Source organism: Camelina sativa, chromosome 11 (assembly GCF_030686135.1).
Source record: "Camelina sativa cultivar CO46 ecotype springtype chromosome 11, ASM3068613v1".
Classification (NCBI taxonomy): Eukaryota; Viridiplantae; Streptophyta; class Magnoliopsida; order Brassicales; family Brassicaceae; genus Camelina; species Camelina sativa.
The window spans coordinates 50,076,870-50,101,992 of NC_141890.1; the positions used below are offsets into that span (position 1 = coordinate 50,076,870).

The following is a 25,123-nucleotide window of genomic DNA, read 5'->3' on the forward strand; positions in this document are numbered from 1 at the left end:
ATTATAAAAATCCTAGTACATCTGTAACTAGAGCATATATCTACTGTTAATAGATATTAAAACATCCAAACTCCGAAGGAGCTGGCGCCAAAATCTGATCTTTTCAAACCCACTTAGAAAATTCGATTTTAATTTTTATTTTAATTAATTCTGTATTTTATCCCCCATTTTATCTTTCGTCACCAAAAATACAAGAAATCATTAGCATCCCCTTCTGTTGATTAATTAATTAAGTAAGAGTAATCGTATTTAACTAAACAGTAGTAAAAACCAATTATGCTCATGTCAATACTCATTACTCAATCAATAGAGGTGAAAAATAAATCAAACCCTAGAAACAATTTTAAAAAAAAAAAAAATATATATAATAATAATGTCCTTCTCCGCACGATTTTCCAAGATCTATTAACACACACAGATTAATGTTTTAAGTAAAAGTATTTTAAATAATAACTTCTCTCTCTGTCTCTTTGTTTCCAATTTATAATTTGTGTTAAGAAGATTTTGATGAATGAGTTCCAATAAAGAAGATAGCGACTCTGAGAACAGCCTCCGAAGCGAGATTAAGAAGAAGGTTCTCTCTCTTTCTCCTTCAATTATTAATATAGATTTTGATTCTCTTGGAAAATGTCACGACGTGAAACCCATTAATTCTCTTTCAATTAATTAAATTTTTACAACATTCCTTGTTTTAGTCAATTCTTCCTAAGATTTTCGGATCAAGACGATTTTGTAAAGTAGAAGAAGAAGAAGAAGATGATGCGTCTCATAATAATATGAACTACAGAGGAATTAATGATGATGATCAAGACAACAACAACAACAACAATGGTAAATAATCTCTTCTTTAACCGATTTACGTACACCACAAGAAAACAAAAATCATTCGATTCGATTTTTTTTTTTTTTTTATCAAATAATGGAATTTGGATCATTCGTGCCTTTTGTTAGATTTGGAGCGACGAATGGCTTCTCGGAAGAAATCGGTTCTTGACAACACTTCTCCAATGATTTGGAAGACTGCTTCTGGTATAATTTTGATCATCTTTTTCAATGTGTGGTTAGGAATTATTTGAGATTTTGTTGGTAACCTACCCATAACATTTGACAAGTTTTCACATGATTACGATAGCGATGTCTAAATCGTACTAAATTGTCAAAATACTTTTTTAGATTTTTTTTTCTCCTTCTTGGACTCGTCTCTTCGTCGAGGCCTTTAATCTAATTTAGGGTTTTCTTGATCCCTTGTTTTTATTTCTAAGCAATGTAACTTTAGGGTCTTCTTTTTTATTCCCCTTAAATTTGTTAGAGAGGAAGTCAAGTCCTGGAATTGAAGGCTTGAATCTATCGAGTTTCGATAGGCCTATGGCTCCAACTACAGAGATTCGTGAACTCAGGTTTGAATATCTAATCTAATCTATCTCTCTGTGTTTTTTTTTTCGTTTTTTGGTTTCAGATTCAAAACTCTCTGTTTTATGAAATCTCAGGGTGTTTCTAGCTACGTGGAACGTAGGAGGAAGAACACCAAACAATGATCTTAACCTAGAAGACTTCTTACTCGTTGAAGGCACAGCCGATTTATATATCTGTGGGTATGATATGACTAAAATTTGAAACTTTTATTGGGGTTCATGGGTCTTAATAAAGTCATGTTTCAATCTTTATAACGATTCTTGTATTGGTTTTTTCATTATCAGGTTTCAAGAGATTGTTCCTCTAAGTGCAGGAAACGTTTTAGTGGTTGAAGATAACGAGCCTGCAGCTAAATGGTTAGCTCTTATAAGTCAAGCTTTAAACAAACCGAGACAAGACTCTGTTTATTCAAACGCTGCTTACTCTGCTTCAAGAACAACTTCTTGTAGTAGTAGCTGTGGTAATGAAGAATCAAGAACACCAAGTAGTCTTAGTTTCTTTCAAAGACCGAATCTTAAAGTCTTGAGCAGAAACTTTCGTGTTGATTCAAGTCTTTTGAAGACTTGTAACTGTCCAGTTAGTGATAATACTACTTCGGTTGGTTGGGAAGCTAGGAGATCGAAAAAGTTTAGTGATCCTATGACAGATAACAGTAACAACAATGCCGAGGCTGAGAATTTTAGGGTTCATGAGAATTTCTTGTTTGATGATGTTCCTGCGACTACGAAGATGCCTGGACAAATGAGTTATCGGTTGATTGCGAGTAAACAAATGGTTGGTTTGTTTTTGTCTGTTTGGGCTAGAAAAGAGTTGATTCCACATATCTCTCATCTTAGACTTGACTCTGTTGGGAGAGGAATCATGGGTCGCTTAGGGAACAAGGTAAAACATGTTTCTATCTATATAATATAAAGATTCTGACATCAGCATAAGGATCTGAATCTTTGTGTGTTTTTTTTGCACAGGGATGTATTGCTATCAGCATGTCATTGCACCAAACAAGCTTTTGCTTTGTGTGTAGTCATTTGGCATCTGGTGAGAAAGAAGGTGATGAGCTGAGAAGAAACGCAGATGTAGCTGAGATTCTTAAACATACTCAATTCCCCAAACTCACCAAGAACCCTATTTGTCGCGCACCCGAAAGAATCATTGATCATGAGTATGTTTTTCCTTGAAGTCGTAATCATTCTCTTTCTATAAAATTTTATAAAAACCGCTAAAAGAGTATGTTTTGGAATTTGCAGCCGAGTACTTTGGCTTGGAGACTTGAATTACAGAGTTGCTTTAACCTACGAAGAGACAAGAGTATTACTAGAAGACAATGATTGGGACACTCTACTTGAGAGAGACCAGGTTTTGTACTATATTATAAAAATGTTCTTGAAGTCTTTTGAATTCTTAATTCTTTTCCCGGTTTACTAACTTCTCTGATCTTTAAATGATTCAGTTAAACATGGAAAGAGGAGCAGGAAGAGTCTTCTCAGGATTTCAAGAAGGTCAAATATTTTTTGCTCCAACCTATAAGTACTCTCAGAACTCAGATGCTTATGCTGGAGAAATGACCAAGTCCAAGAAAAAACGCCGTACTCCTGCTTGGTATATTATCCAAAGTTCTAATCCTAGACAGTACTAAACCATGTTTTTTTGTGGTGTTGTTTTGATTCATAAAAAAATCTGTTTTATGTTTGCAGGTGTGATCGGATTCTGTGGAGAGGTGAAGGCATAGAACAGCTTTCATATATCCGTGGCGAATCGAGGTTTTCGGATCATAGACCGGTTTGTGCGATCTTTGCAGTAGAAGTTGATGTGAAGAGTCTGAACAAAGGTAGATTCAGGAAAGGTTATTCTTGTGCGGGTGCAAGATTGGTTGAAGATTGCATTCCACAAAGGCATAGTTTTTATGACTAAGATTTGTTACAATTCTTTTTGAAAATGAAAAAAAAAAGGTTTTCTTTCTTGATTGTATAGCTTTGGATCATCAACAAAACAACAAACAAAATTTTCTCTGTTTTTGTTCTCTTAACTCTGTTTTTTTAATACATTGTAACAACTAGAGAATATATATATTCCAAAGTTGAGATGTTTTCAATCTTGAGACATGTAAACATCTTTGTCTTCACAACCCATGTCCCATAATGAGAAAGCTTCCTCGTTCATGGTCTGATTCGAATCAGAATGATCTGGTAATTGGTTCAAATCCACTTCGGTATTTGTTTGATCTTCAAATCCTTGATCAGAACAATTTAAGTCATGTAACCTCTCGAACCAGAGATAATCTAGCCAGTTTCCATCTTGATTATGATAATCTCTTGTGTCCTCTGCTCTCGAGCTGGCGCTGTAATCATCGTCACTCGTAGTCATTGACCGAACATACCCGTCTGAGCCACCGCTACTATGGTTCATCGGTTCTTGATTTCCGTAGAGACACTCGATCTCGTGACCTGTCCTCAAGTTCTTGTCCACGAATCCTAAACTTACATCACTTGAAGGACAACTCGAGTTTTGGCAAGTGTATACATTTGATAACATTGCCTCTTGTCCCACAAACTCTCCTTTTCTCTTGTTACCGAACGATTCTTGATCGACAAGAAAACAAGCATTTGGCGACCATTCTTGATCAGCCCTTTTGTCTTTCCTCATTGACACCGCCGGTTCTTGATCTTGCGCTACAAGAAAACAGGGGTTAAGTGAAGATTCTTTATCGAAACAAGTAAATCCTGAAGGTTCTTGATCTCCATCCTTGTCCTCGTTATCTGAGACTGTGAGGCGTTTGAGACGAGCTTCTTCTTGGTTCAACACACGAGACCAAGTATCAGTCTCTTTGGCCATCATCTTATCTTGCAAACACTTAGACTGTCTCGCGAGCCGTCTCACTCTCTCCAAATTCGGCGACATGTGTTTAATCACAGCCGCTAAAACGCTCACTTTCCAAGCTTTTCTAAGATCGTGTGGTTTCCGATACGGTGGGGGACCGTGCTCAAACGCCGCAGCTCCTTGCTCTCCCCACCATAACTCCGTACCGTTCGGCCACCACGGTGGAGCCAAACCTTTTTCCAGTGGAAACCGCCGTTGCGGTGGCACGCAATGTTGCATCAAAGCTGATAACAAGGACCCTAACGTCGTGTCTTGTAGCTCGTGAAGCATGTGGATATAAGAATTCGGGTCTAGAGATTCGTTTGACGAGATTAACTGAGCAGCCGCTAACGTCAAATAATCAGAAACGGCGTTTGGAGCGGTTTGATCGAATTGAACGTTTTCTTTCCACCAACGTCTTAAACTGTCTGAAGAACCGGTAACCGGTTTACCTTTTTCCGGTACGATTCCGTAAACGAAACCTTGAGCTTTACAAACTTCCATAATCTTCATCATATACTTCAACACCGAATCTTGAGAACGAGCCATTTTCTTGCGGCGTGAAGCTTCTGCTCGGCGCACGATGGCGGAGGAGGAGACAGGGGAGGATGCTGACGTGGAAGATGACGACGGCGAAGAGATGACGGAGTTGTGATTGTCTCTCTTTTGTTGTTTGAGCTTACACATGAGGTTTCGATCTTTCCACATGCGTTTCTTGAGATCGTCGTAGCTGATGTCTTCACCGAAACGATCAAACTCGCCTTCGTCTTCTTCGAAATCATCGTCGTCTTCGTCTTGAATTGGACTAAGTGGTTCTAAATCTTGGACCTCCACCATTTTTAGTGTTTTTGAGTGTATAGTTTTACTATAATTATCTATATATGATTTGTAAAAACAAATGATCCCTTGCGATTGCTCGAGTTTATGTTATATATACGTGATTGATATTGACTTTATTGGCGGTTAAGTTACTTACATGTATAGATCGCGATATCTTGTGACATATCGTAATTAAGTCTATTATATGTAAAAGAGCTTGGAGGAGGTGTGCATGTTGGGAGAGGGACGTGTCGAGATATGCTCGTCTTGTCTGGAACTAAAATTGCATGTCCTAAGAAAGCAAAATGAAATAAAGTAATGTTTTGTTTTCGGCTCAATATAGAAATAATGTTTTCATGTGGTCAAGAGTTACCTTGGGGAATTAACAATGGGTCGTGTAACCTAGAATTCCGCTAGTGAATAAACTTTTTACATCATTAGCTAGGATAGTCATCCGACAATTTGACATTTTTTTAATAACAGTATGATGTCAGTTTGAAAATTTTTGAATGTTAAAAGGATGGTTTTAATTGATGACAGTTCTAGAGGTTTGGATGTTTGTGAAGGATTCGAGGGATTTACATGACCTCTGCAATTTATATACCTTACGCCCCACCACGTTTTACCCACGCCTTTAATATAAAAGTCGGTGTAATTATCAATTTGTTTGGTGATATGAGCTTATGTAAATTCATTATATTCGAAGGTTAAATCGTAAAATTTTACGAATGTAAAAGTCATAAATGATATAATAATGGCTTTTCTGACATTTTTTATTACTTTGTTTTATTTTTCTCCCGTGGAATCAACAACAACAAATACAAATAGACATCCGTATAAATTGTTTTTCGGTTTTGTGTTGCTTCAAATCAAAAGATCATTCATTGTGATGATATATTATTTGTTCTTCACATTTTTAGAATCCAACTACTTGCGTATACTGTGAGTAAGCATCGGATTGCATGGCAATTGGTGCTCGAGTAACATGATCAGGTAGTTCGAACGCATCCACTAGTTCCTTCGCCACATTCCTTACTTGGAAACTCAAATACTCTGTCAGTTTATGAATTGCCTGCAAACAAGAACAAGATTTATGTTTAAAAACCATTTATAATCGAGAAATAATAAATCACCGATACAATTTGTGGATTATTATACAACAAAACAAACCTTAGCTTTGTTAGGCGCCACATAATCCACGTTACGGTACGTTCCTATATCTTTCCAGATTCGGTCCAATGCGTAAAGATCACATGCTAGTTTCAGAGCAGCTCTTGCACTTGGGTCCGGACAGCTGAAGAAAATACACAGGTTTGTAATAAGAAATTTACAAAACTTGATTTCTGAAGTTTTATTAAGGAAAGGTTTTGGTGTGATCCTTACTTTTTAACAGCTTCGATGAACTTGGCGAGAATGACTGATTCAATGTGAGATTCTGCAAGTGTCAAGAGATGATTCAAGCATCTGTTCCACGCACCGAAACCACCGAGAGTCTTTGAGTGCTTCTGCAATCTCGCTGCCACATTTTGTAGCAATCGCGATGTTCGATACTGAGGAGACAAATGTAAAGAAAACAATTGTAATAAATGAAGGCAGTGAGAGTCAGAGAGATTATATATGAGTAACACTAACTCACCCGGAAAGCATCTAGTTGGAACTTCGGATCTCGTAGATGATCTTCACCTTCCCAACGAGCTGTAACAGGATTTGGCTGAGACAAATAAGTGTTCATTGATTCTCTCAAGTAGCTCCATGTAGCTGTCAACGCCCCGCCTTGGAACTTTTCTTTGTAACGCTTCAATAAATCAGCAGCCACCTGAAAGAAAATAAACAAAACTATGAGCATGATTATATTCTCAAAAGAAGTGAAAAGTTTCTTAAAAGGTGAAAGGACCTGTTGAAGAAGCACTGTGTTGTCTCCTTCAAATGTCTGGAAAATGTCATGATCATTTCTCAAGCTTCCAAATCGATTAACAGCTGCGTAACCATGTCCTCCACACGCTTCTCTGCATACTGAGAGTGACTTGGCGGTGTAAGACGTTACATAAGATTTGAGCCCAGCAGAGAGTGCATGGACATCAGCAACCAATTGCTCATCATGAGTCTTCTTCATCTCTGAATATTTCTCCACAAGGTATACAGTTGCAAAATGGTATGCATAGGTGGAGGCTAACATCGGCATGAGCTTGTGTTGTTGAGACTGGTAATCGAGAATACTGACCTCAGGTTGCTTTGGAGGACCAAATTGTTGTCTTAGAAGGGAGTAACGGATGGCAATCGTTGCAGAGATTTTAAGGACGCCAACAGATGCATATGCAAGGCCAACTCGACCACCTACAAGCTCACCGAGTGTTGCCCCAAATCTTTTATTGATCGTTGGCAAACTGCTTGTATACTTGCCATCTCGGGAGACATCTCCAAAACGATTGAGAAGATTGTCACGGGGTATTCTCACAGAACGGAATCTCAATGCACCGTTATCAACTCCATTAAGTCCCACTTTATGTCCACAGTCTTGGATTTCAACACCAGGGAGCGTCTTGTGCGTTTTCATATCCCTTATAGGAACAATGAAGGCGTGAACACCCATATCCGAAACTCCTTTGGAATCATGAGTTGGAAGAATAAGCCTGGCAAAAACAGTGGCAAACTTCCCATGAACTGCAGCATTTCCAATCCACCATTTGATAGCTCCATCATTAGGTGTATCAATTACAAATTCGTCTTTAAGTGGATCAAATGTGGCTGTGGTCTGAAGACCTTGAACATTTGACCCTTGAGTAAACAAAAGAGAGGTACTTAGTACACAGGGTATGCCATTGAGACAGAGTATTAGATGCTGAGGAAACATAAGTCATCATCACTCACCATGGTGAAGTTCAGTCATGGCAAAGCAACCGGTGTAATCGAGATTGTCAATGCCATCAAAATACTTGTCTCTATGCTTCTTGGTTCCTAAATTGAGCACAGACCCTCCCCAAAGACTGCAAATGTACATGTATAAAAAAATCAAACGCAGACTACGAATCCAATATTATTTAAAACTCATATGATACAAAACAAGATCACACTTTTCCATCGAGAACGACACCACAAAACAAAATCTTTAAATCACTAACTTACTCATTCGCAGTAGGAAAAGTTAAAAGCTTTCAACTTTAAAGTTGATAGCGAAGCTAAAAGTACTAATGACAAAACAAAAAGCTCAAATCTTGAAATCTCCAAATCCAATGACGAAACAAGACAAGCCTAGTTCTATTAAAAATATTCAAATTCACTAACCTGTATTGAACGCCCATCTTAATCCCAAAGGACATATCAACACTTCCAACAGCTTCCATAATCGCGAAATACTTCTCCGGATCATCAGCGACATACCTAAGCGGCCTAATCCCAGTTTCCCTAACAAGTCCTAGCAGCTGATTCATACACAGCTCCCGATGATCGTCTTTCGAGATCTCGATCGGCGTCTGCAAATCGGGGCGGGAATTGAAAAAGTCGAAAACTTTCTCCTGTATATCCATATGTTTCCCCCTCATGTACAGAGACAAAGCTTCCCCGTTGACTTCCAACTTCTTCGACGACCTCGACGAACACCTCTCCGCCTGCACCAACGGTAGCGACGGCGGCGCAGTCACGTCGGGAGAAATGTGCGAAGACAATCTTTGGATTCTCCTCATCGCAACTAGGTCGGAAGAAGATTCCTCCTCCGCCGCCCTCGGATTCATCATCCCTCGCCGCGATTCCATTAAACAAAAAAACTTGAGTCTTGATGATGAAAGGTTTCACCTTTTCTTTCTCTTTGGATTATGAACAGAGAGAGAAGTGTTATGCTTTTACGACAAGGAAGATGACGTGGACACGTAGTTATCAAGATGACGTGGAGATATATTAGTGGATAAAGTTTTGGCTGGTTCTGGTGTGCTTTTCGAGGTGATCCTTCCTTTCCTGTCTGATAAGATATGTTGACTTGACGTGGCACAACGTAAACTAAAAAAAACCTGGGCTTTTGTTGTGATAAGCCCAGTGGGTTTAGATTAGTTTTGGCCCATTAAAAGAGTGCGGGACCGCGCGTGACTCCTCCTCTCTTCCCCCCGCTCCGAGTCCGACGCCCAAATTCGAAACGCAAAATCTTAGATCGGGGAAAATCTTAAGATTAGTTCCCGCCTCAACAACCTCAAAAATAAACCCTAATTCTTCTCTCCTTCTCTCTCTCTCACTACTCACACGTCTGTGACTTTTTTATATTCTTGTTCTTCTTCTCAGCCAACGACGGATGCCAACATTTCATTGGTTAGTAACCCAGAACTCAATTGATTTTTGTCCCTTTGTTGATTTTTAGGGTTCTTCATTTCTCAAATGTACGAATCGCTTCGGTTTCTTGCGTCCTCTTAGTTTACGATTCCGAATTTATGAGGGTTTTGTTTAATTTCTTATTTTGGGTGTTTATTGAACTTGTTAGGGTTTTCTTGATTTTTTTGATTTTTTTTTTTTTTTGCATCTTCGTGTAAAAAGTTTCGATTTTGGCTTCTTGCTTGAAAATGATAGATTTTTTTGTTTGTTGTTTTCTGGTGAAGATGACTGGAGATAGGTGCAGCTTAGTAGTGCCCAAGGAAACACGTCGTCCATTGTGTGATATGACTAATAATGTTCCAAGCAAGAGAGGGCTTTCGTCGCTTCTTGGTGATTTGCTTCTGAAATCTGGTGGTGATGATTCTGGTAAGAACCTTGTTGTTGCTCGCGAAGGCTCCGGGGTTAAGTTTTCCAAGAGGTTGTGTTTAGTTGTTGACGACTTGGTCAAGGAGAGTACTAGGACTTGTAGTGATACCATTCAAGGTTCTTCTTCTGATGATAATAATAATAAGAATCTCCATGTAAAAGAATCACAGGGTGAAACCAATGCCGTTGATATGGTTGTTGAGCCTCCTTCTAAAGGTGGTAATGATGCTGTTAAGGAGATGTCTGACAAGGACTCGAACTTGACTGTTTGTGCCAGTCAAACTGATGCTGTTACTGGTGAAGACTTAGCCATGACTGTGTTAAGTAGCAGCAATAGCAAAGAGGCGGGTGTGTTGTTGTCTAATTCTCAGAGTATCAAATCGTTTAGTATGAACAGATGTTCCAGTGTTGACGGTATGGGATGTGTTAATCATAATATGGAAGCTGACGACGAGCTGAAATCTTGCTCTTGTTCTTTTTGCCTGAAAGGTTTGTCTGATTCTCTAGTGTTGTTTTTTTTTTTTTGTTTATGATATCTCTGTTGTTATCAATAATATGATCTAACTTAGTCAGATCTGGATGTGATGAATGTTTTCAGCTGCATATATCTGGTCAGATCTTCACTACCAGGATATCAAAGGTCGATTATCAGGTAAGTGTTAAAATCACACTGCAAAACTCTGATTCGAATAACGTTGGTAAATTAGATGTATGGTCATATAAATCGGTTCTTAACGCAGTGCTGAAGAAGAGCCAGAAAGAAGCTAGTGGCTTGATCCGAAGGAATAGTAAAGGGAAGCCAGCGGATCCTTATGGATCTGAAAACTCCAATAACTCCACAAACACAGAAAATGTAATGGGTCAATGGACATCTCTGTTTCTTAACATGGAAGGCATCTTGGCTCGTGAAAGCAACCACCTTGTAAGTTCCTCAGAGCCTCTATTGGATTTTTCAGAACGTAACTTGAAAATGTTTCTAATTTACTGAAACTTGGTTTCTGTGTTTTGATGTCCGTTGTTATTTGATAATCTGCAGCATAATAGCTTTGTAGCCATGAAAGAGTTGAGAGAGAATTGCAAGAGTGATTTGGAGAGAGCGACGAAAACAACTCAACACAACAACAGTTAGGTACTGATTGTTCTTTACTGGTTTGAATGTTGTAAGACTCTTGTAACCTTATTCCTTATATTTCAAGCAACTCATGTATGTATTATAACTTCTATTGTCATCATTGTGATGTTGCATCTACGTTTAGTGTTAGACTCACTTGATTCTTCTAGCAAATTGTATCTGTCCTTTGAGAGTAGGTACAATATTGACCTCTGTGTTTGCATGTATGTCTCTATTCGATTTCTCATCCTTTTGTTGCTGCTAATGTCCCTTACAAACAACTTTTTGTGTTTATTATTATCTAATATGAAGGTTATTATTAATCAAAGTTTCTTATAAGTATTGTTGGAATTCTAAGTAAAATAAGAGGTAGCACCACAATAGGTACTGATAATCAATAGAGGTCCACGGAATCATAATAAAAATTGTTTGGCTACCTAATCATGCTATTAGTTTAGCAATGAAGTAATTAAGAATAGGGAGTATTGATTTGTTTCTGCTTTGACATGCAAAATGTCAACTATTTAACATTATTTTGAAAAAAGGTTGGCTGTATAGTCAACGAATTAGCGGTTTCACCTCGAATTCTTTTTCTTTTCTTTAGTTTTTTGTTTTTCTTAATTCTGTTTAGAATGCTCATATGCATTTTATCAACTTATAAGAGTTGATACAACATCACACTATTTTAATAAATATAAAAATTTAGGTCGATTTTACGGGTTCTGTTTAAAATTCTCACACTGTTAAATTTAGTGTGTAAACTGTCTTTCAATTTGTGAAAGATTCTTACAATTTAAAACGTTTGCAATAGTCAACATATGATTCAAATAGCTGCAAAAACAAAAACCGTAATTGATAAGTTTTGTATTCAGATTTATAGTCATGTCCCTGTTTCGTTACAAAAGCTTCAAGCTTTGTGAATACTGATTAGCCAGCCGTTTGGCTTACATGCTTGTGTTTGTAAAAAAAGCTACTAATACAAAATGAGGTTGGTATAAAAATATCTTCAAAAAGCCTAAGAGAAAAAACCAAAAAAACAAAAAAGTAGAGAAGATTCACGAGAAGCAACCCAAGTCCCATGCTTTTCCTGAAGCTATAACAAAAGCTCATTAAAAAATATCTAAACTTATACTATTATAGAGGCATTGACCAAAAAAGTTCTTATATAATATAGTTTGACATTGAGCCTCATTTCCTTTGTTAAAACTGAGAGCCTCAATTTCTTTTATACTATGTTATCTTATATTTAAAAATTCCAATATAGTTATTTATTTAAAATGTCTAATTTTCTGAACTAATGAATCATCTTTGTCGGTTTTTAAATAACAAAAAAGACTAAAAGGAAGGGAGGAAGAGGAACCGAAGAAGTTGTTGTGCTAAAATTGAGAGTGAAGGTGCCTTCCGTAGTTTACATGTCTAATCCACGTAAGTCACAGCGTGCATACACGTCTACGTTGGCACTTTTTGATTTCACACTCAATGCTGATTGGTTCCAATCCTATTTTGTTACCTTTCATGATTTTATCCTACTTTACACATACTCCCTTTTCATAATTAGGATTATGAACAAAACAAAAATCTCAAAAATTCAATATCTAACATGTTGATTACAGTCATATCCCCAAAATTTCAAATACAGATCCTTCTTGTTTCTTTCTTAAACGAATGAATAGTTTGTACACTTGTAAAAAGGCTATATGCAAATATAGTTGTAATTTAGATTCTTAATACTACAACTACTTTGCTTCACTTGAATTGAATATGCTAAGAAACTTAACACATTGTAAATTTTTGTAAATTTGCCTGAGTAATTGAGACACCAATAAAACAGAAACAAATTAAGTAGACATAACAATTGTCAACGCGTTTATTTCATACTAATATTATTATTTAAATGCGTCATTGACTTAACCACAGAAAAAAAAAAAAAACCCCATGGCCGAAACGAGCACACATATATAAGCCAAAGTTTATGGCGAAACTATCAAACCCAAGATCGTGAATATTTCAAATATAAACAAAAGAAACATAAATATCTTTGTTTCTCACCTTTTTTTTTTTGTTGGTTAACAAATGGCAATAGCTTTAAACATGAATGGTTACATAGACGAGTTCACAAAAGCTCTTGAACCGTTCATGAAGGTAAGTTCATCTTCTTCTACCTCTTCTTCAAACCCAAAAACCTTAACTCCTAACTTCATCACTGATAATAACCAAGTCTTGCCGGTATCTAACCAACCCGGTCCGATTGGGCTAAACCAGCTCACTCCATCTCAAATCCTCCAAATTCAAACAGAGTTACATCTCCGGCACAACCACCAATCTCGTCGTCGCAGTGGTCATCTCCTCACCGCTAAACCAACCCCAATGAAAAAAACCGACGTGGCAACCAAACCGGTTAAGCTATACAGAGGCGTAAGACAAAGGCAATGGGGCAAATGGGTAGCTGAGATTCGCCTACCTAAAAACCGAACCCGGTTATGGCTCGGTACGTTCGAAACGGCTGAAGAAGCTGCGTTAGCTTACGATCAAGCTGCTCATAAGATCAGAGGAGACAACGCTCGTCTCAACTTCCCAAACATTGCTATTCAAGGAGACTACTACAAACATACATTGTCTCCGTCTATCAAAGCAAAGATCGAATCCATCTGCAATAACTCTGATCTTCTTCCTCTGCCTCAGGCTCAGCTCAAGAAACAGGCCAAAACAGAGGACGTGTTCTCTGGCTTTCTTTATACGGGTCCTAAACCGGAGAAAGAACCGGATTTTGAGGATAAATTCGGATCCGGGTTCTCGGGGTCTTCTCCTGAGTCGGATATAACGTTGTTGGATTTCTCAAGCGACTGTATGAAAGAAGATGAGAGTTTGTTGATGGGTTTGCACAAGTATCCTTCTTTGGAGATTGATTGGGACGCTTTAGAGAAACTCTTCTGAATCCCATTCGAGCTTCTTAACTCTCGTTTGTTTACAAAAATTGTTAGAAGATTATTTATTTTCAGAGCTTTGTAAATGGTCCTCATGGAAGTTCTTGTTCTTGAACCTAACTCTGTTTCTCTTTCTTTTTAATGGGCCATTTATTGGGCTATATATATTTTAAGAACCCAATATCTTTAATTAAAGTCGAGTCCAATATAAACTTATGGACTTCTTTTTTTATGATGGACTTGAATTATTTGAAGGGAAAAAACAAAATTCAATATATTTTCATAATTATTTGCTTAGTTGTTCTTGTTCTTTTTTTTCCTTGTTAATTCAAGATAAATTTTCATAACGTATATCGAAAAGAAAAAAAAAAATCGAAATAACCTTATTATATTAAACGTTGAGAGTGACTAACAATAATCAAATTCCCAATGAAATCCTCAAATTCAAAGAACTAATTAACCATCTTGGTTAGTTGAGAATGTCAGGGAAATTGGTAAAAACAATGACACGTGTCAATAAAATGTGGCTCCCCATTGTTAAGGCATTCTCCTTCACATGCATCACCATGTGCACATTAAATCATATACTATACACTACATAGGTTCATGATCCCTTTTTAAAAAAATGAACATTATGAATGGTTGATTTCGAAGCGTGGACCAACATTTCCAACGTTGACACGTATTAAGGATCTACGAGAAGTCCAACATGCATATATGCATGGTGAGGGACAAATGATATGGACATGAAGTGGAACACGTACTTAACATGTAGGTTCCCATGCGGTGCAAGTAACTGACGAAAATTTTGTCCTTTCTTTATTTTATTTTTCTCTTTGATTTAGAGAAATTGTACTTTAAAAGTCTTTAATTGTATATAAAATAAAATAAAAAGGTTTGGAAGTTGAAGAATTTGTCACGACTCGGTCTTTGTTCGCACAAAGTACTCTGTATCTTTTCATGTCGTGAAATAAAGTTCGGACCTACCAAGGATATGTGTCTAGGTCTCACTAGTCGACAATCTACATCTTATTAAAACTCGCGCATTGATTTTTTTTTTGTTAGTTATATATGTTGTTTAGAAATTATGAAGAGGAATACGTACAAGAACTAAAATATGATTATATATTTCATAAAAATGATACACATTTCGCATTGTAGTTTTACAAAAGGTATCATCTATATATATACCCCCCTTCCCTTACAATAGCCTAACTTGAAAAGTAAAAAATTTGCCTTCAAGCAATAAAGATAGAAGGCTATAATTAAAAATATATATATCCCCAAGTTGATAAAAGTTCCCTGTTTTTCTTGTTCATATAATCTCTTTTTCTAAAAGAAAAGAATTATGATGAACAAGATCAACCTATATGAGGATCTTGTACAATGTTCCATCATAGGTTAGGGATGTACATATTATCTATATATATATATGCACCTATGGTTACGATTATTATTTATTTAATTAAAAAGACTACTAAATGTACTTCATTGCCCCTTCCACGTTTATTGCTGCGTTTGTTTCCACTCCACCAACCGTCTCAAGAAATCCATCACCTGTACATATACATTACAAGAAGGTCATTATAATTGCGTAAATCGTACGTATAAACATACGGTTTGATACATCTATTATTTTTAGGTTAGCACTATTTTGTTTTTACATAATAGTATATTAAGTACTTGCCTCCGGTGGGTCTTGCAAAGAATACGACGCACTGGTGTCTTTGGGGAACTTGGAGACAAGAATGCCAAAGCCTTGTTCTCTCTCTCGTAGCAGCTGATTTAGTTTAAAACGCAATTAGTGTATGACAAATTTAATTGGTTATATATATATATATCGGGACTATATTACTATTATTTATAATTTTTATTTAAATTGTATACCTTAAAGGCATCTTCATCGGTTTTGTCATCACCAATGTAAATCGGAAATACTTCGTTACAGTTCTCAAATCCTGCAACATCCAGAGTTTTTTAATTTAGAAAAAGGCACATTTATGAGCCATATTGATTGTTGATGAAAAAGTTAAACAAGAGAAGAAAAAGAGTCTCACCGAGTGACTCCAACAAAAACTCAAGAGCCTTGCCTTTGTCCCATTTAACCATAGGTCGGATTTCAAACACCTGTTTAAAGTACAAAAATTACTTTCCAAATCATATACCTTTAATTATAAAAACTAAGATACGTTAATCCAACATTCACCAACAAGAAGATGTCACGTCATAATACCTTTCGACCTTGAGAGAGTTTCAACGTCGGATAGTTCTGTACCACCGACCGAACTTTTAAAGCCAGTTCGCTCCATTTCTGATTTTTAAGATCATCATTCACTGTATTAGATTTGATTTCTTATAAACATACATTAATCGGATTTTTTCTACTTTTTTTTTTTTTTCTCTTACCTTCTCGTCGACACAACGGAAGTGAACAGAAAGACAGAACTTGTTGTTCTCCACTTTGGCTCCTGCTGTTGATTTGGTTTTCTCCACTAATTGCTTATAAACCTGAAGAAAAAAACACTTAATTAAATTTGAAGTTCTAAAAGAGATTAAAAACACACAGGGAGATGCAGAATAAACAAAAATTGATAATAACACAAATTTAATTACCTCATCGATCATGGGAAGAAAGTCTCCGGCTGGTTGGTATAGAACAGATGGTTTATCCTAAAAACAAAGGTAACTTTTGATTTAAAAAAAAAAAAAAAAAGATTGAAGTTTAGTACTCATTTGTGTGTAAGAATCTACCTTATTGTATCTTGAGAAACCTTTAGTTGGCCCCTTAATGTCCATTCCATGGCTTCCAGCATAATACAGTTCTGCTAGCTTCACAAAGCTATAAACCTACAAAAATTAAATAAAAAACATATGAATATTGTAATTGGTTCATTAACAAAATTTGTTACGAATATGGGAAATAAAATTATTTATACAAAATGTACCTTGTCAATGCATCTACCAGTAACTATAGAAGTTGGAAAAGATTTAGCCATTTTTTTCACTGTTCTTCTCATCTGTGAAACACACAACATAGATTAATATCTACAAAAAAGATAGAGATTTGAACAAAACAAAACAACAAAAAAGGAAATTTTTCTTAATTAATTATAACAACCTTGCTAGACATGAAAGCTCTGTCTGGATCATCCACGATTGGAGAAAGAGTACCGTCATAATCAAGAAACATGACGATTTGTTTCCCTCTTGCAGCTTCGATGATACGTTCGAACATGTCTAGTGCTGATGGATGTCGTTTCTGGTAGGAATCAAATTAATACAAATAACACTTATTTTAGCAATTTATGCAAGAAACAGAGTTTTTTTTTTGGTACTGGAAAAAAAAAAGTGGAGCTTACGATCCAAGAATTGAGTTCTTCTTGTGCGGAGAGAGAAGGAAGTGATTTGAGATGGGTAGGAGAAGAAGCTCTCATGGAGTCAACCCAAGAGGTAAGTCTTTGACTTTGAGCTCCATTGATCTCAAGGTTTTTGAGCAGTTTTTTCTTGGAGATTGAGATGTAACCAGGAGCAGTCGGTGGCTTTTGAGCGGAAGGAGTAAAGACCGATGAGTTTGACACTGTAGAGACAGTAATGATCCCCGTCTTTGCGTCTGATACGACGACGTTTTGGCTCACCATTTTATAAAAACTATGAAACAGAGGAAACTAAAACAGGGGATTTCCAGAACAGAGGAGGTGAAGTGAGATTGAGTGTTCTTCTCGACAAAAATCGAGAAATCTTGAATTGAGAAAATCAGAGATTGAAGATAAAGAGAAACGAGAGTTGTTGAGAAGGAAGAAGAAGTGAAGTTGCTCTGTTGTTCTTTTTTTTAGGAATCTGGTAAGTGTTTCTTTAAGTGTTCGAAGAGACGAGAGAAAGAGATAGTGTGGGAAAGATGCGAGGACCAAGAGGTGGGTTTTATAGAAGAAGCACAAGCCATCACAGAGTTACAAGTGGGAGCCATGGGACCGAGGTTCTTATGTGGGGGACCTACAAAGCCGGCCCAGCTTTGAGCCTTTGAGGGAGGAGGAGGTGGTGTGACTCTTCTCTTTGTCTTAATGGTCCCTTTACAATGCCACGTGTCCCCAATGCAAAGGAAGCACCCATCTTCACCTCTCCCTCTCTATGTCTTATTCGTCTAGGTCGTATTCGTATAATAGTATGTTTTTAATAAGCTCACGACGTCGAATCATATGATATATAAAAATAAAACTGAAGTAATCGAGTTGTTTTTATTATTTCACTAACCAACTAATGTCCACATCAACATAGATATCAACCGTAATATTTATTTATTTATTGGGACAATTTTAATTATACCGATAATATACAAACCAAAAGCTTTCACGATCTATATATACTATTATACACATGGATGGAATGGAACACATACTCTAAATTATTCCCCAAAAAAAAAAGATTGCTTCGTTTTTCAATAAAACTATAGTTATTAATTTACTTTTTATGATACATTATTGGAAATCCGAATATACAACATATAAATTGCCTTGGCAATAACCACACCATCTAAGCTAGACGACTTCACCGATTTCATTAACAAATTAAAATGACTGTATGAGCCCGCCGGCCCGACCCCTTGTGATGCATACAGCTACACGTACGATACTTAAAAATGACATTACATTTTATTAACATAAAATCATCATATTGTAATAAACCAATATCTCTCTCGAACTTTCTTTTATACCTAACTTTTGTTCACGAATTGACAGGAAAAATAGTTTATGGAAAAATTTTCAGAAAGATACAAACATTTAAAATTAAAAAAAAAAAAAAAACAACACGCATTGGATGATAGACCAACAAAGCCTTATTATAATTGTAGTTATTGAAAATTTCGAGCATACAAAATACTAAGTTTTTAGAGCTATCGAACCAATCGTTCAATAGACACTAAACCTAAATTGAGAAATAAATACTGTAATATACTCCCTCTGTTCCTAAAAAATTGATGTTTGAGGGATTTCACGTAAATTAAGAAATAATAATTGTTAAGTTTAAAAATAATATTATTTTTTACTAAAAATATATTATATATTTATAAACTAATAATTATTTAGATTTTCAAATTTTCTTATTGATCACTTATTGAAATTTACAAAATTTTAATATTAATTAACTAAAAATAGTAAAACATGAATCTTTATGGGACAAAAATAAATCATAGAACATCAATGTTTGTGGAATAGAAAAAGTATATTTTTTTAATGTGTTTCGTCATGGAATATCAATATATATTATTTATTTAAAAGGTTACAGGATTAAGAGCATCATTACCGCATGTTACTTCCCCCATTTCTCAAAAAAAAAAATATATATTTTATTGTGTAATCAAATAGAAAAGTGACATATGTAGAATTAAGTAAAGAATCGTTTCTACCAGGAGGATTTTGAGAACGGTTCTTTGTGTTTTTCTTTTCTCCTTATATTATTTTATTAATTTTAAATAAAACAATTTAGTTGAGTAACGGCTTAAGTAACGCCCGCTAATCATGGTCTAAGAAGGCTCGTATTTATACAAAGATGCGAGAAACGAGCAATCCCGTGCTTTAATAAGATTGACCCTTCGAGAAAGTTGTAGTCTATCCGGATTTCAGCATTGCTCTCAGAACAATTTGAATTTGATTGTAAGTTGTAATGCTTCTTGTTTTTTTTTGCACGTGGATTTTGGACCGTTATCTGTTCATTGGATTTATCTCGCAGACCCCATTCGGTTTTGGTACTTATCAAATTATGTTGTCTTTGTTAGTGATAAGTTTTGGGTTTTGTTATAACATATCACATTGTAACGGAACCGGTGTGTGTCATTCTAATGAAGTATACATGTGTCATCGCATGCATGTTTGCGAGGTCCGAAAGTGGAGAACGCATAGCATTCTCTGGGTGTGTAAAATATGCAAATGTGTGCATTCACATCTACAATGCTTATTAGATGTTATAAAGAAGCTTTATGAAATTTAGTAATTATTTGTATAATACTATATAATTAAAAAGTGTAACTCGAAGACGCCCCTTGTCTTTGAAAACCAAAAGCACCCATTTTTGTGCTAACCTCAAAACCAGCTGCGGCTGCAACGCATATTATATCAATTACTAGTGATATAATTGCAAAATTCCCCACTATCTCCATTCATATTCAAATTAGTTTGACAGTATGACTTTTTTATTTCATTCCATTTAATGCTAACAACAAAAATGCACTATATATGTTAATATTTTCTTGTTGTCAACACAACTATATATAGATATGGTTTTCTGCATACGAAAATAGTAAATCTGTACTAGTACTATTTGATATTTCTGTATATGTAAGTGTATAACTTGAAAACGAAAAAACAATACTACTAGTCTTTTATAAATGGGTTATCCTAAATCTATACTATATCATATACGTGTGTTTGCTAAACCTGTGGACTCTGTATTACTAATACGCATGTAATCAACTCGAACCCGTGGATCGCGTGGGAATATGCTCTTACTCGTTACTACATAATGCATCCCTATTATTGGATTAAAAATAATAATAATAATTGGTACTCGGTCAAAAGAAGTATGGGTTTGACATTGGAATGAATCGAATGTTTTTTTATTTATTTCTAGAAACGTAAATGTAAGTTTAAAAATAGAAAAATGGGCAGTAAATTTACATAGGGGAGGAGGGAGAGTCGGTAGGTCAAGAATTCAATATTTTACGAGGAATCTGTGTGTTATTCAAGGAAAGTTCAGTCTTCTGTTTGATCACGTTTATGGTTTGAAACTAGCTGGTCAATGGCACGATCACACGAAGCCAATAGACTATATTATTTGTTTGACTATAATGCCGAATAAGATACTTGGAGATGGGAAAGGAACGTTTGACTTTCTGTCCAACACACTAAGAACATTTAAAGATACTACTAGCTTCTAACATTTTTATCAAAACCATTTAGTTTCAAATTGAGTAATGGCTCTTTATAACACCTCTTTTTAAGTTTTTATCTTCGGGATTAAGAAAAAAACGAAGTTTTCTAATAAATGCTTACCAAACGCGGATTCATAATTCAACATAGCCAACAAACCTTTTTTGAATTAAAACTGATTGTTCTGTCAGATTGAAAATCTATTCGTAAGGGAACTCTTTTTCCAATAAGCTATATATTCGTAATATACACCAAAATCAGAATAAACGGAACTTTTAATATCATTTCATCTGTGACCGTAATATTTGCTTATACAATGTAGACCTAATTTTTTTTTTTTTTTTGGTAAAGTAAATTATACTATGCCTTATGAAAAAAAGAACAGTCAAACCATGAAGAATACTAGATGGACACATTGGACAGTCTCTCAAGGAATCATCTCTTAACAAGATTAATAAATAAGTATTCTTGATTTCTTAGGATCTTATTCGTTTCGCCATGTGCCTCTAATTTTTTTTCCGATTCGATGTATGTTGAAAAAATAACTCGAGCCTGATGTGAACGCGATCAATGCAAGTATATTTGTAAAACAAAAATCATTCCGGTTTTCGGTTTAAAAGCTAACATTCATAGAAAGATTTTCTTTTTTCTTTTTTCTTACAAATCTTAAAATAGTTCAAATTTGTAATATGAAAAATAGGGATATTATTGTTTATGTTTTGAATTACTTGTCATTCAAGAATGAAGATATATAATGCAGATATCTAATTGACGATGACGCAAGCAAATATGTAATGTTCGAAGAAAGAGGCTTCACGGGCTATAGATTCGGATTCTCTCGATCCTTTGTTTCAATTTCTGGTTATGAAATTACACTTTACACTTATATTAAGTTTTTTTTAATAATAAAGCTGCAAATAAAACTATTATCTTTTGTTGTTGTTAAGAAATATTGTGTTGACTGACGAGCGTACACGGGAAAATGGTAGCGTGTCTCCGGATTCTTTAGTTTTAGATGAGTGGATTAATGACTTATCCTTAATTGATATAGGGTTTACGGGTGCAAAGTTTACTTGGAAGCGAGGTAAGGAAGCAAGAAACTTTGTAGCTAAGCGGCTCGATAGGGTCTTGTGTTGCGCGAATGCGCGGTTAAAGTGGCAAGAAGCCACGGTTAGATATCTCCTATTCCTCGCGTCGGACCACGCCCCTTTATACTTACAGTTGTGTCCTGCTGGAAGAGGGGATCCGCATCGTCGACCATTCCGTTTCGAGGCAGCATGGCTACAATATAGTAGCTTTAAGGAGTTGTTACTTTCTTCTTGGGATGATCAGTTATCCACCCCGGAGGCTCGTTCTACTCTTCGAGTTAAGCTCAAACAGTGGAACAAATATGTTTTTGGGGATGTCAAAAAGAAGAAAGAAAAGATAATGAAGGCGATTGCTAGAGTGCAGGTTCAGTTGGACTCGCAGCAGACAGATGATTTATTGACCCGAGAAGAGGAATTGTGTCATGAGCTTGATGTGATCTTGGAACAGGAGGAGATGATTTGGTTCCAAAAATCTCGTGAGAAGTTGATTGCACAGGGGGATAGGAATACCAAGTTCTTTCACACCTCCACAATCATCAGAAGAAGAAAAAACCGCATTGAAATGTTGAAATCTGATGATGGCTCTTGGATCATGGACCAGCAGGAGCTGGAGGAGTTGGCCGTAGGGTACTACAAAAGATTATATTCAATGGATGATGTGGATCATGTGGTGGAAAAGCTACCGCAAGAGGGTTTTGCTCCTTTGGTGGAATCAGACTTGCAACTGTTGGGGAAACCTTTTACTGGTGTTGAAGTATAGGCAGCTATTCGTAGCATTGGTAAATACAAAACACCAGGACCAGACGGGTTCCAACCGGTGTTTTATCATGATTATTGGGATGTGGTTGGCGATTCAGTGATTCGCTTTGTGTTAGACTTCTTTGCAACGGGGGAATTACCGGAGGAAATGAATGACGCCTTGGTTGTTCTTATTACTAAAGTAAACAAACCAGAGAGGATTACGCAGTTCCGTCCCATCAGTTTATGCAATGTTTTATTTAAGACAGTGACAAAAACCATGGTTTTACGGTTGAAGCATCTGATGCCAATGTTGATCGGACCAACACAGTCTAGTTTCATACCAGGACGTCTTAGTACAGACAACATCGTAATTGTCCAGAAGGCCGTTCATTCGATGTAGAGGAAAAAGGGTGTGAAAGGGTGGATGCTTCTTAAGCTGGATTTGGAAAAAGCTTACGATCGTATCAGATGGGACTTCTTGGAAGATACGTTGTATGCGGTAGGTCTCCCGGAGAATTGGATCAAGTGGATAATGAGGTGTGTCTCAGGTCCCTCAATGCATATTTTATGGAATGAAGAGAAAACCGAAGCGTTTCAGCCGGAGAGGGGCCTCAGGCAGGGAGATCCCCTGTCACCGTACTTATTTGTTCTATGTTTGGAGAGGTTGTGCCACCTGATTGAGCATTCCATTGATGCTAAGGCCTGGAAATAAATTTCACTATCAAGAGGTGGCCCTAAGTTGTCACATGTTTTTTTTGCCGACGATCTCATTTTGTTCGCTGAAGCGTCAGTTGCACAGATTAAGGTGGTTCGAGGCATCATGGAGAGGTTTTGCATCGCCTCAGGACAGAAGGTGAGCCTTGAGAAGTCCAAGGTTTTCTTTTCAGAGAATGTGACCAGGGATCTACAGATGCGGATCAGCCAAGAGAGTGGGATAATGGCGACGCGAGACCTTGGTAAATACTTGGGCATGCCAGTTTTAAATAAGCGGATTAACAAGACTACCTTCACTGGAGTTGTTGAACGAGTTTCTTCACGACTGTCGGGTTGGAAGGGGCGTGTTCTGAGCTTGGCGGGGCGAATCACTTTGGCTAAAACAGTTTTAGCCTCTATTCCTGTTCACACTATGAGCTCCATCATGATGCCTAAATCAACTTTGCCTGCTCTGGATAAGGTATCTCGTACTTTCATTTGGGGAGGGGTCTCTGAGAAAAAGAAGCAACACCTAGTATCTTGGAAGAAACTCTGTTTACCAAAGAGTGATGGAGGTTTGGGCTTTCGTTCAGCCCTAACAATGAATAAGGCTATGATTTCTAAGATTGGTTGGCGAATCTTGCAGAAGGATGATAGTTTGTGGAGTAAAGTGGTGTGTAGTAAATATAAGGTGGGATGTGGCAATTCCCGTGATTGGATTGGGGTGAAGAGTAGTTGGTCTTAAACTTGGAGGAGTATAGCTTCGGGGCTTCGAGAAGTGGTTCTACCAGGTTTAAGTTGGATTTTGGGAGATGGGCTATCCATATCTTTTTGGCGAGATCATTGGTTGGGGACGGGTCCTTTGATTGATGAGGTTAATCAGAATGTCCCGACACTGGACTTGGAGTCGCGGGTGAGGGATTTTTGGATTGATGGGGTAGGTTGGGATTGGACACGCCTAGCCTTATTGCTCCCACAACAAACTCAGTTGTGGCTTGCAGCCGTTGGGGTTGACACTTTTACTAGTGCGAAGGATAGAATCACCTGGCGAGAGAGTCCAACTGGAATGTTCTCTGTTAAGTCCGCTCACCACTCTCTCACTCAGGAGTCCATACCTCGGCCGAATATGACTTCGTGGTTTCAGAGGATTTGGAAGGCAGCGGTACCGGAGAGGGTGAGGGTTTTTCTCTGGTTGGTCGCACATGGAGTAATTATGACAAATGCGGAACGTTGGAGACGTCATTTGAGTGATTCAAATATTTGTCAGGTTTGTATGGGAGGAGAGGAAACTATTCTTCACGTCCTACATGACTGTCAAGCTATGTCTGGTATTTGGATTCGGCTGGTCCCAGCCAGAAGGAGAGGAGTGTTCTTTCACCAGACGCTACTTGAGTGGATCTTTGAGAATTTGAGCTCTAGTACTGGAGCGGAAGGCACTCCTTGGGCTATCACATTTGCAATGGCAGTTTGGTGGGCATGAAAATGGCGATGTATTAACGTCTTTGGTGAATCTGGTAAATGTCGCGACAGGGTCCAGTTCATCAAAGATAAGGCGAGAGAGGTTTGTTTAGCACTTTCTGATGAGAGAGGAGGGCATGGAAATGCTTCCCGAGTGGTGAAACAAATCGTGTAGGAACCTCCACAGGAGGGATGGGTTAAGTTCAATACATATAGGGCGTCTCAAGGAAACCTGGGGCCTGCTACAGCGGGTGGAGTGTTACGAGATAGGGAGGGGAGATGGCTTTTTGGTTTCTCCATAAATATTGGCTGTTGTTCGGCGAATTTGGCTGAACTTTGGGAGTCTATTATGGGCTTTACTTTGCGTGGGCAAGGCAAATCCCT

The 25,123-nt window shown here is 37.0% G+C and overlaps 6 protein-coding genes and 1 pseudogene across 7 annotated transcripts; 4 read left to right on the forward strand and 3 right to left on the reverse strand.

Moving 5' to 3' along the window:
• The first annotated feature begins 398 nt into the window (after window positions 1-398).
• On the forward strand, window positions 399-3,504 carry LOC104727156 (type I inositol polyphosphate 5-phosphatase 5). Its single transcript, XM_010446181.2, has 10 exons — window positions 399-574; window positions 696-831; window positions 952-1,029; window positions 1,310-1,397; window positions 1,488-1,592; window positions 1,698-2,295; window positions 2,379-2,572; window positions 2,658-2,766; window positions 2,861-3,009; window positions 3,105-3,504. Exons 1-10 carry the CDS (start codon window positions 512-514, stop codon window positions 3,319-3,321), a joined length of 1,737 nt encoding a protein of 578 aa, XP_010444483.1. The 5' UTR covers window positions 399-511; the 3' UTR covers window positions 3,322-3,504.
• On the reverse strand, window positions 3,395-5,252 carry LOC104727158 (ETHYLENE INSENSITIVE 3-like 5 protein). The gene has a single exon (XM_010446182.3). It carries the CDS (start codon window positions 5,101-5,103, stop codon window positions 3,499-3,501), a length of 1,605 nt encoding a protein of 534 aa, XP_010444484.1. The 5' UTR covers window positions 5,104-5,252; the 3' UTR covers window positions 3,395-3,498.
• Window positions 5,253-5,829: 577 nt separating this feature from the next.
• On the reverse strand, window positions 5,830-9,047 carry LOC104727159 (acyl-coenzyme A oxidase 2, peroxisomal). The gene is made up of 7 exons (XM_010446183.3): window positions 8,368-9,047; window positions 7,954-8,069; window positions 6,980-7,860; window positions 6,722-6,901; window positions 6,469-6,635; window positions 6,256-6,379; window positions 5,830-6,157 (listed from the first exon to the last, which is right to left on the reverse strand). The coding sequence occupies exons 1-7, from the start codon at window positions 8,832-8,834 to the stop codon at window positions 6,002-6,004; spliced, it is 2,091 nt and encodes a 696-aa protein (XP_010444485.1). The 5' UTR covers window positions 8,835-9,047; the 3' UTR covers window positions 5,830-6,001.
• Window positions 9,048-9,146: 99 nt separating this feature from the next.
• LOC104727160 (uncharacterized) lies at window positions 9,147-11,142 on the forward strand. Its single transcript, XM_010446186.3, has 5 exons — window positions 9,147-9,378; window positions 9,663-10,293; window positions 10,403-10,456; window positions 10,545-10,726; window positions 10,841-11,142. Exons 2-5 carry the CDS (start codon window positions 9,663-9,665, stop codon window positions 10,931-10,933), a joined length of 960 nt encoding a protein of 319 aa, XP_010444488.1. The 5' UTR covers window positions 9,147-9,378; the 3' UTR covers window positions 10,934-11,142.
• A 1,765-nt stretch (window positions 11,143-12,907) lies between these two features.
• On the forward strand, window positions 12,908-14,112 carry LOC104727161 (ethylene-responsive transcription factor ERF057 pseudogene; annotated as a pseudogene). Its single transcript, XR_015572386.1, has one exon. The product of XR_015572386.1 is annotated as an ethylene-responsive transcription factor ERF057 pseudogene (transcript).
• Window positions 14,113-14,941: 829 nt separating this feature from the next.
• On the reverse strand, window positions 14,942-18,101 carry LOC104727162 (putative trehalose-phosphate phosphatase J). The gene is made up of 11 exons (XM_010446188.3): window positions 17,199-18,101; window positions 16,958-17,098; window positions 16,785-16,856; window positions 16,591-16,686; window positions 16,453-16,509; window positions 16,246-16,347; window positions 16,073-16,150; window positions 15,897-15,966; window positions 15,727-15,797; window positions 15,527-15,619; window positions 14,942-15,396 (listed from the first exon to the last, which is right to left on the reverse strand). Exons 1-11 carry the CDS (start codon window positions 17,475-17,477, stop codon window positions 15,346-15,348), a joined length of 1,110 nt encoding a protein of 369 aa, XP_010444490.1. The 5' UTR covers window positions 17,478-18,101; the 3' UTR covers window positions 14,942-15,345.
• A 3,640-nt stretch (window positions 18,102-21,741) lies between these two features.
• Window positions 21,742-24,914, forward strand: LOC147935632 (uncharacterized). The gene is made up of 7 exons (XM_087473074.1): window positions 21,742-21,751; window positions 21,811-22,601; window positions 22,989-23,125; window positions 23,315-23,856; window positions 24,223-24,455; window positions 24,549-24,751; window positions 24,812-24,914. Exons 1-7 carry the CDS (start codon window positions 21,742-21,744, stop codon window positions 24,912-24,914), a joined length of 2,019 nt encoding a protein of 672 aa, XP_087329200.1.
• The last annotated feature ends 209 nt before the right edge of the window (window positions 24,915-25,123 follow it).

What these genes read in the sequence shown, in the direction of transcription:
- LOC104727156 (XM_010446181.2), top strand. Translation starts at nt 512, where the DNA reads ATGAGTTCCAATAAAGAAGATAGCGACTCTGAGAACAGCCTCCGAAGC. An exon ending in GATTTGGAAGACTGCTTCTG is followed by an intron (nt 1,030 to 1,309) that starts GTATAATTTTGA and finishes TAAATTTGTTAG; the next exon opens with AGAGGAAGTCAAGTCCTGGA. An exon ending in GAAAGAATCATTGATCATGA is followed by an intron (nt 2,573 to 2,657) that starts GTATGTTTTTCC and finishes TGGAATTTGCAG; the next exon opens with CCGAGTACTTTGGCTTGGAG.
- LOC104727158 (XM_010446182.3), bottom strand. Translation starts at nt 5,103, where the DNA reads ATGGTGGAGGTCCAAGATTTAGAACCACTTAGTCCAATTCAAGACGAA.
- LOC104727159 (XM_010446183.3), bottom strand. Translation starts at nt 8,834, where the DNA reads ATGGAATCGCGGCGAGGGATGATGAATCCGAGGGCGGCGGAGGAGGAA. An exon ending in AAGATGGGCGTTCAATACAG is followed by an intron (nt 8,070 to 8,367) that starts GTTAGTGAATTT and finishes GTACATTTGCAG; the next exon opens with TCTTTGGGGAGGGTCTGTGC. An exon ending in TCCAACTAGATGCTTTCCGG is followed by an intron (nt 6,636 to 6,721) that starts GTGAGTTAGTGT and finishes TTGTCTCCTCAG; the next exon opens with TATCGAACATCGCGATTGCT.
- LOC104727160 (XM_010446186.3), top strand. Translation starts at nt 9,663, where the DNA reads ATGACTGGAGATAGGTGCAGCTTAGTAGTGCCCAAGGAAACACGTCGT. An exon ending in TATCAAAGGTCGATTATCAG is followed by an intron (nt 10,457 to 10,544) that starts GTAAGTGTTAAA and finishes TTCTTAACGCAG; the next exon opens with TGCTGAAGAAGAGCCAGAAA. An exon ending in CTCGTGAAAGCAACCACCTT is followed by an intron (nt 10,727 to 10,840) that starts GTAAGTTCCTCA and finishes GATAATCTGCAG; the next exon opens with CATAATAGCTTTGTAGCCAT.
- LOC104727162 (XM_010446188.3), bottom strand. Translation starts at nt 17,477, where the DNA reads ATGGTGAGCCAAAACGTCGTCGTATCAGACGCAAAGACGGGGATCATT. An exon ending in TCCGTTGTGTCGACGAGAAG is followed by an intron (nt 16,151 to 16,245) that starts GTAAGAGAAAAA and finishes CTTAAAAATCAG; the next exon opens with AAATGGAGCGAACTGGCTTT. An exon ending in CTTTGCAAGACCCACCGGAG is followed by an intron (nt 15,397 to 15,526) that starts GCAAGTACTTAA and finishes GTATATGTACAG; the next exon opens with GTGATGGATTTCTTGAGACG.
- LOC147935632 (XM_087473074.1), top strand. An exon ending in AACCTTTTACTGGTGTTGAA is followed by an intron (nt 22,602 to 22,988) that starts GTATAGGCAGCT and finishes CATTCGATGTAG; the next exon opens with AGGAAAAAGGGTGTGAAAGG. An exon ending in AGGCAGCGGTACCGGAGAGG is followed by an intron (nt 24,456 to 24,548) that starts GTGAGGGTTTTT and finishes AATATTTGTCAG; the next exon opens with GTTTGTATGGGAGGAGAGGA.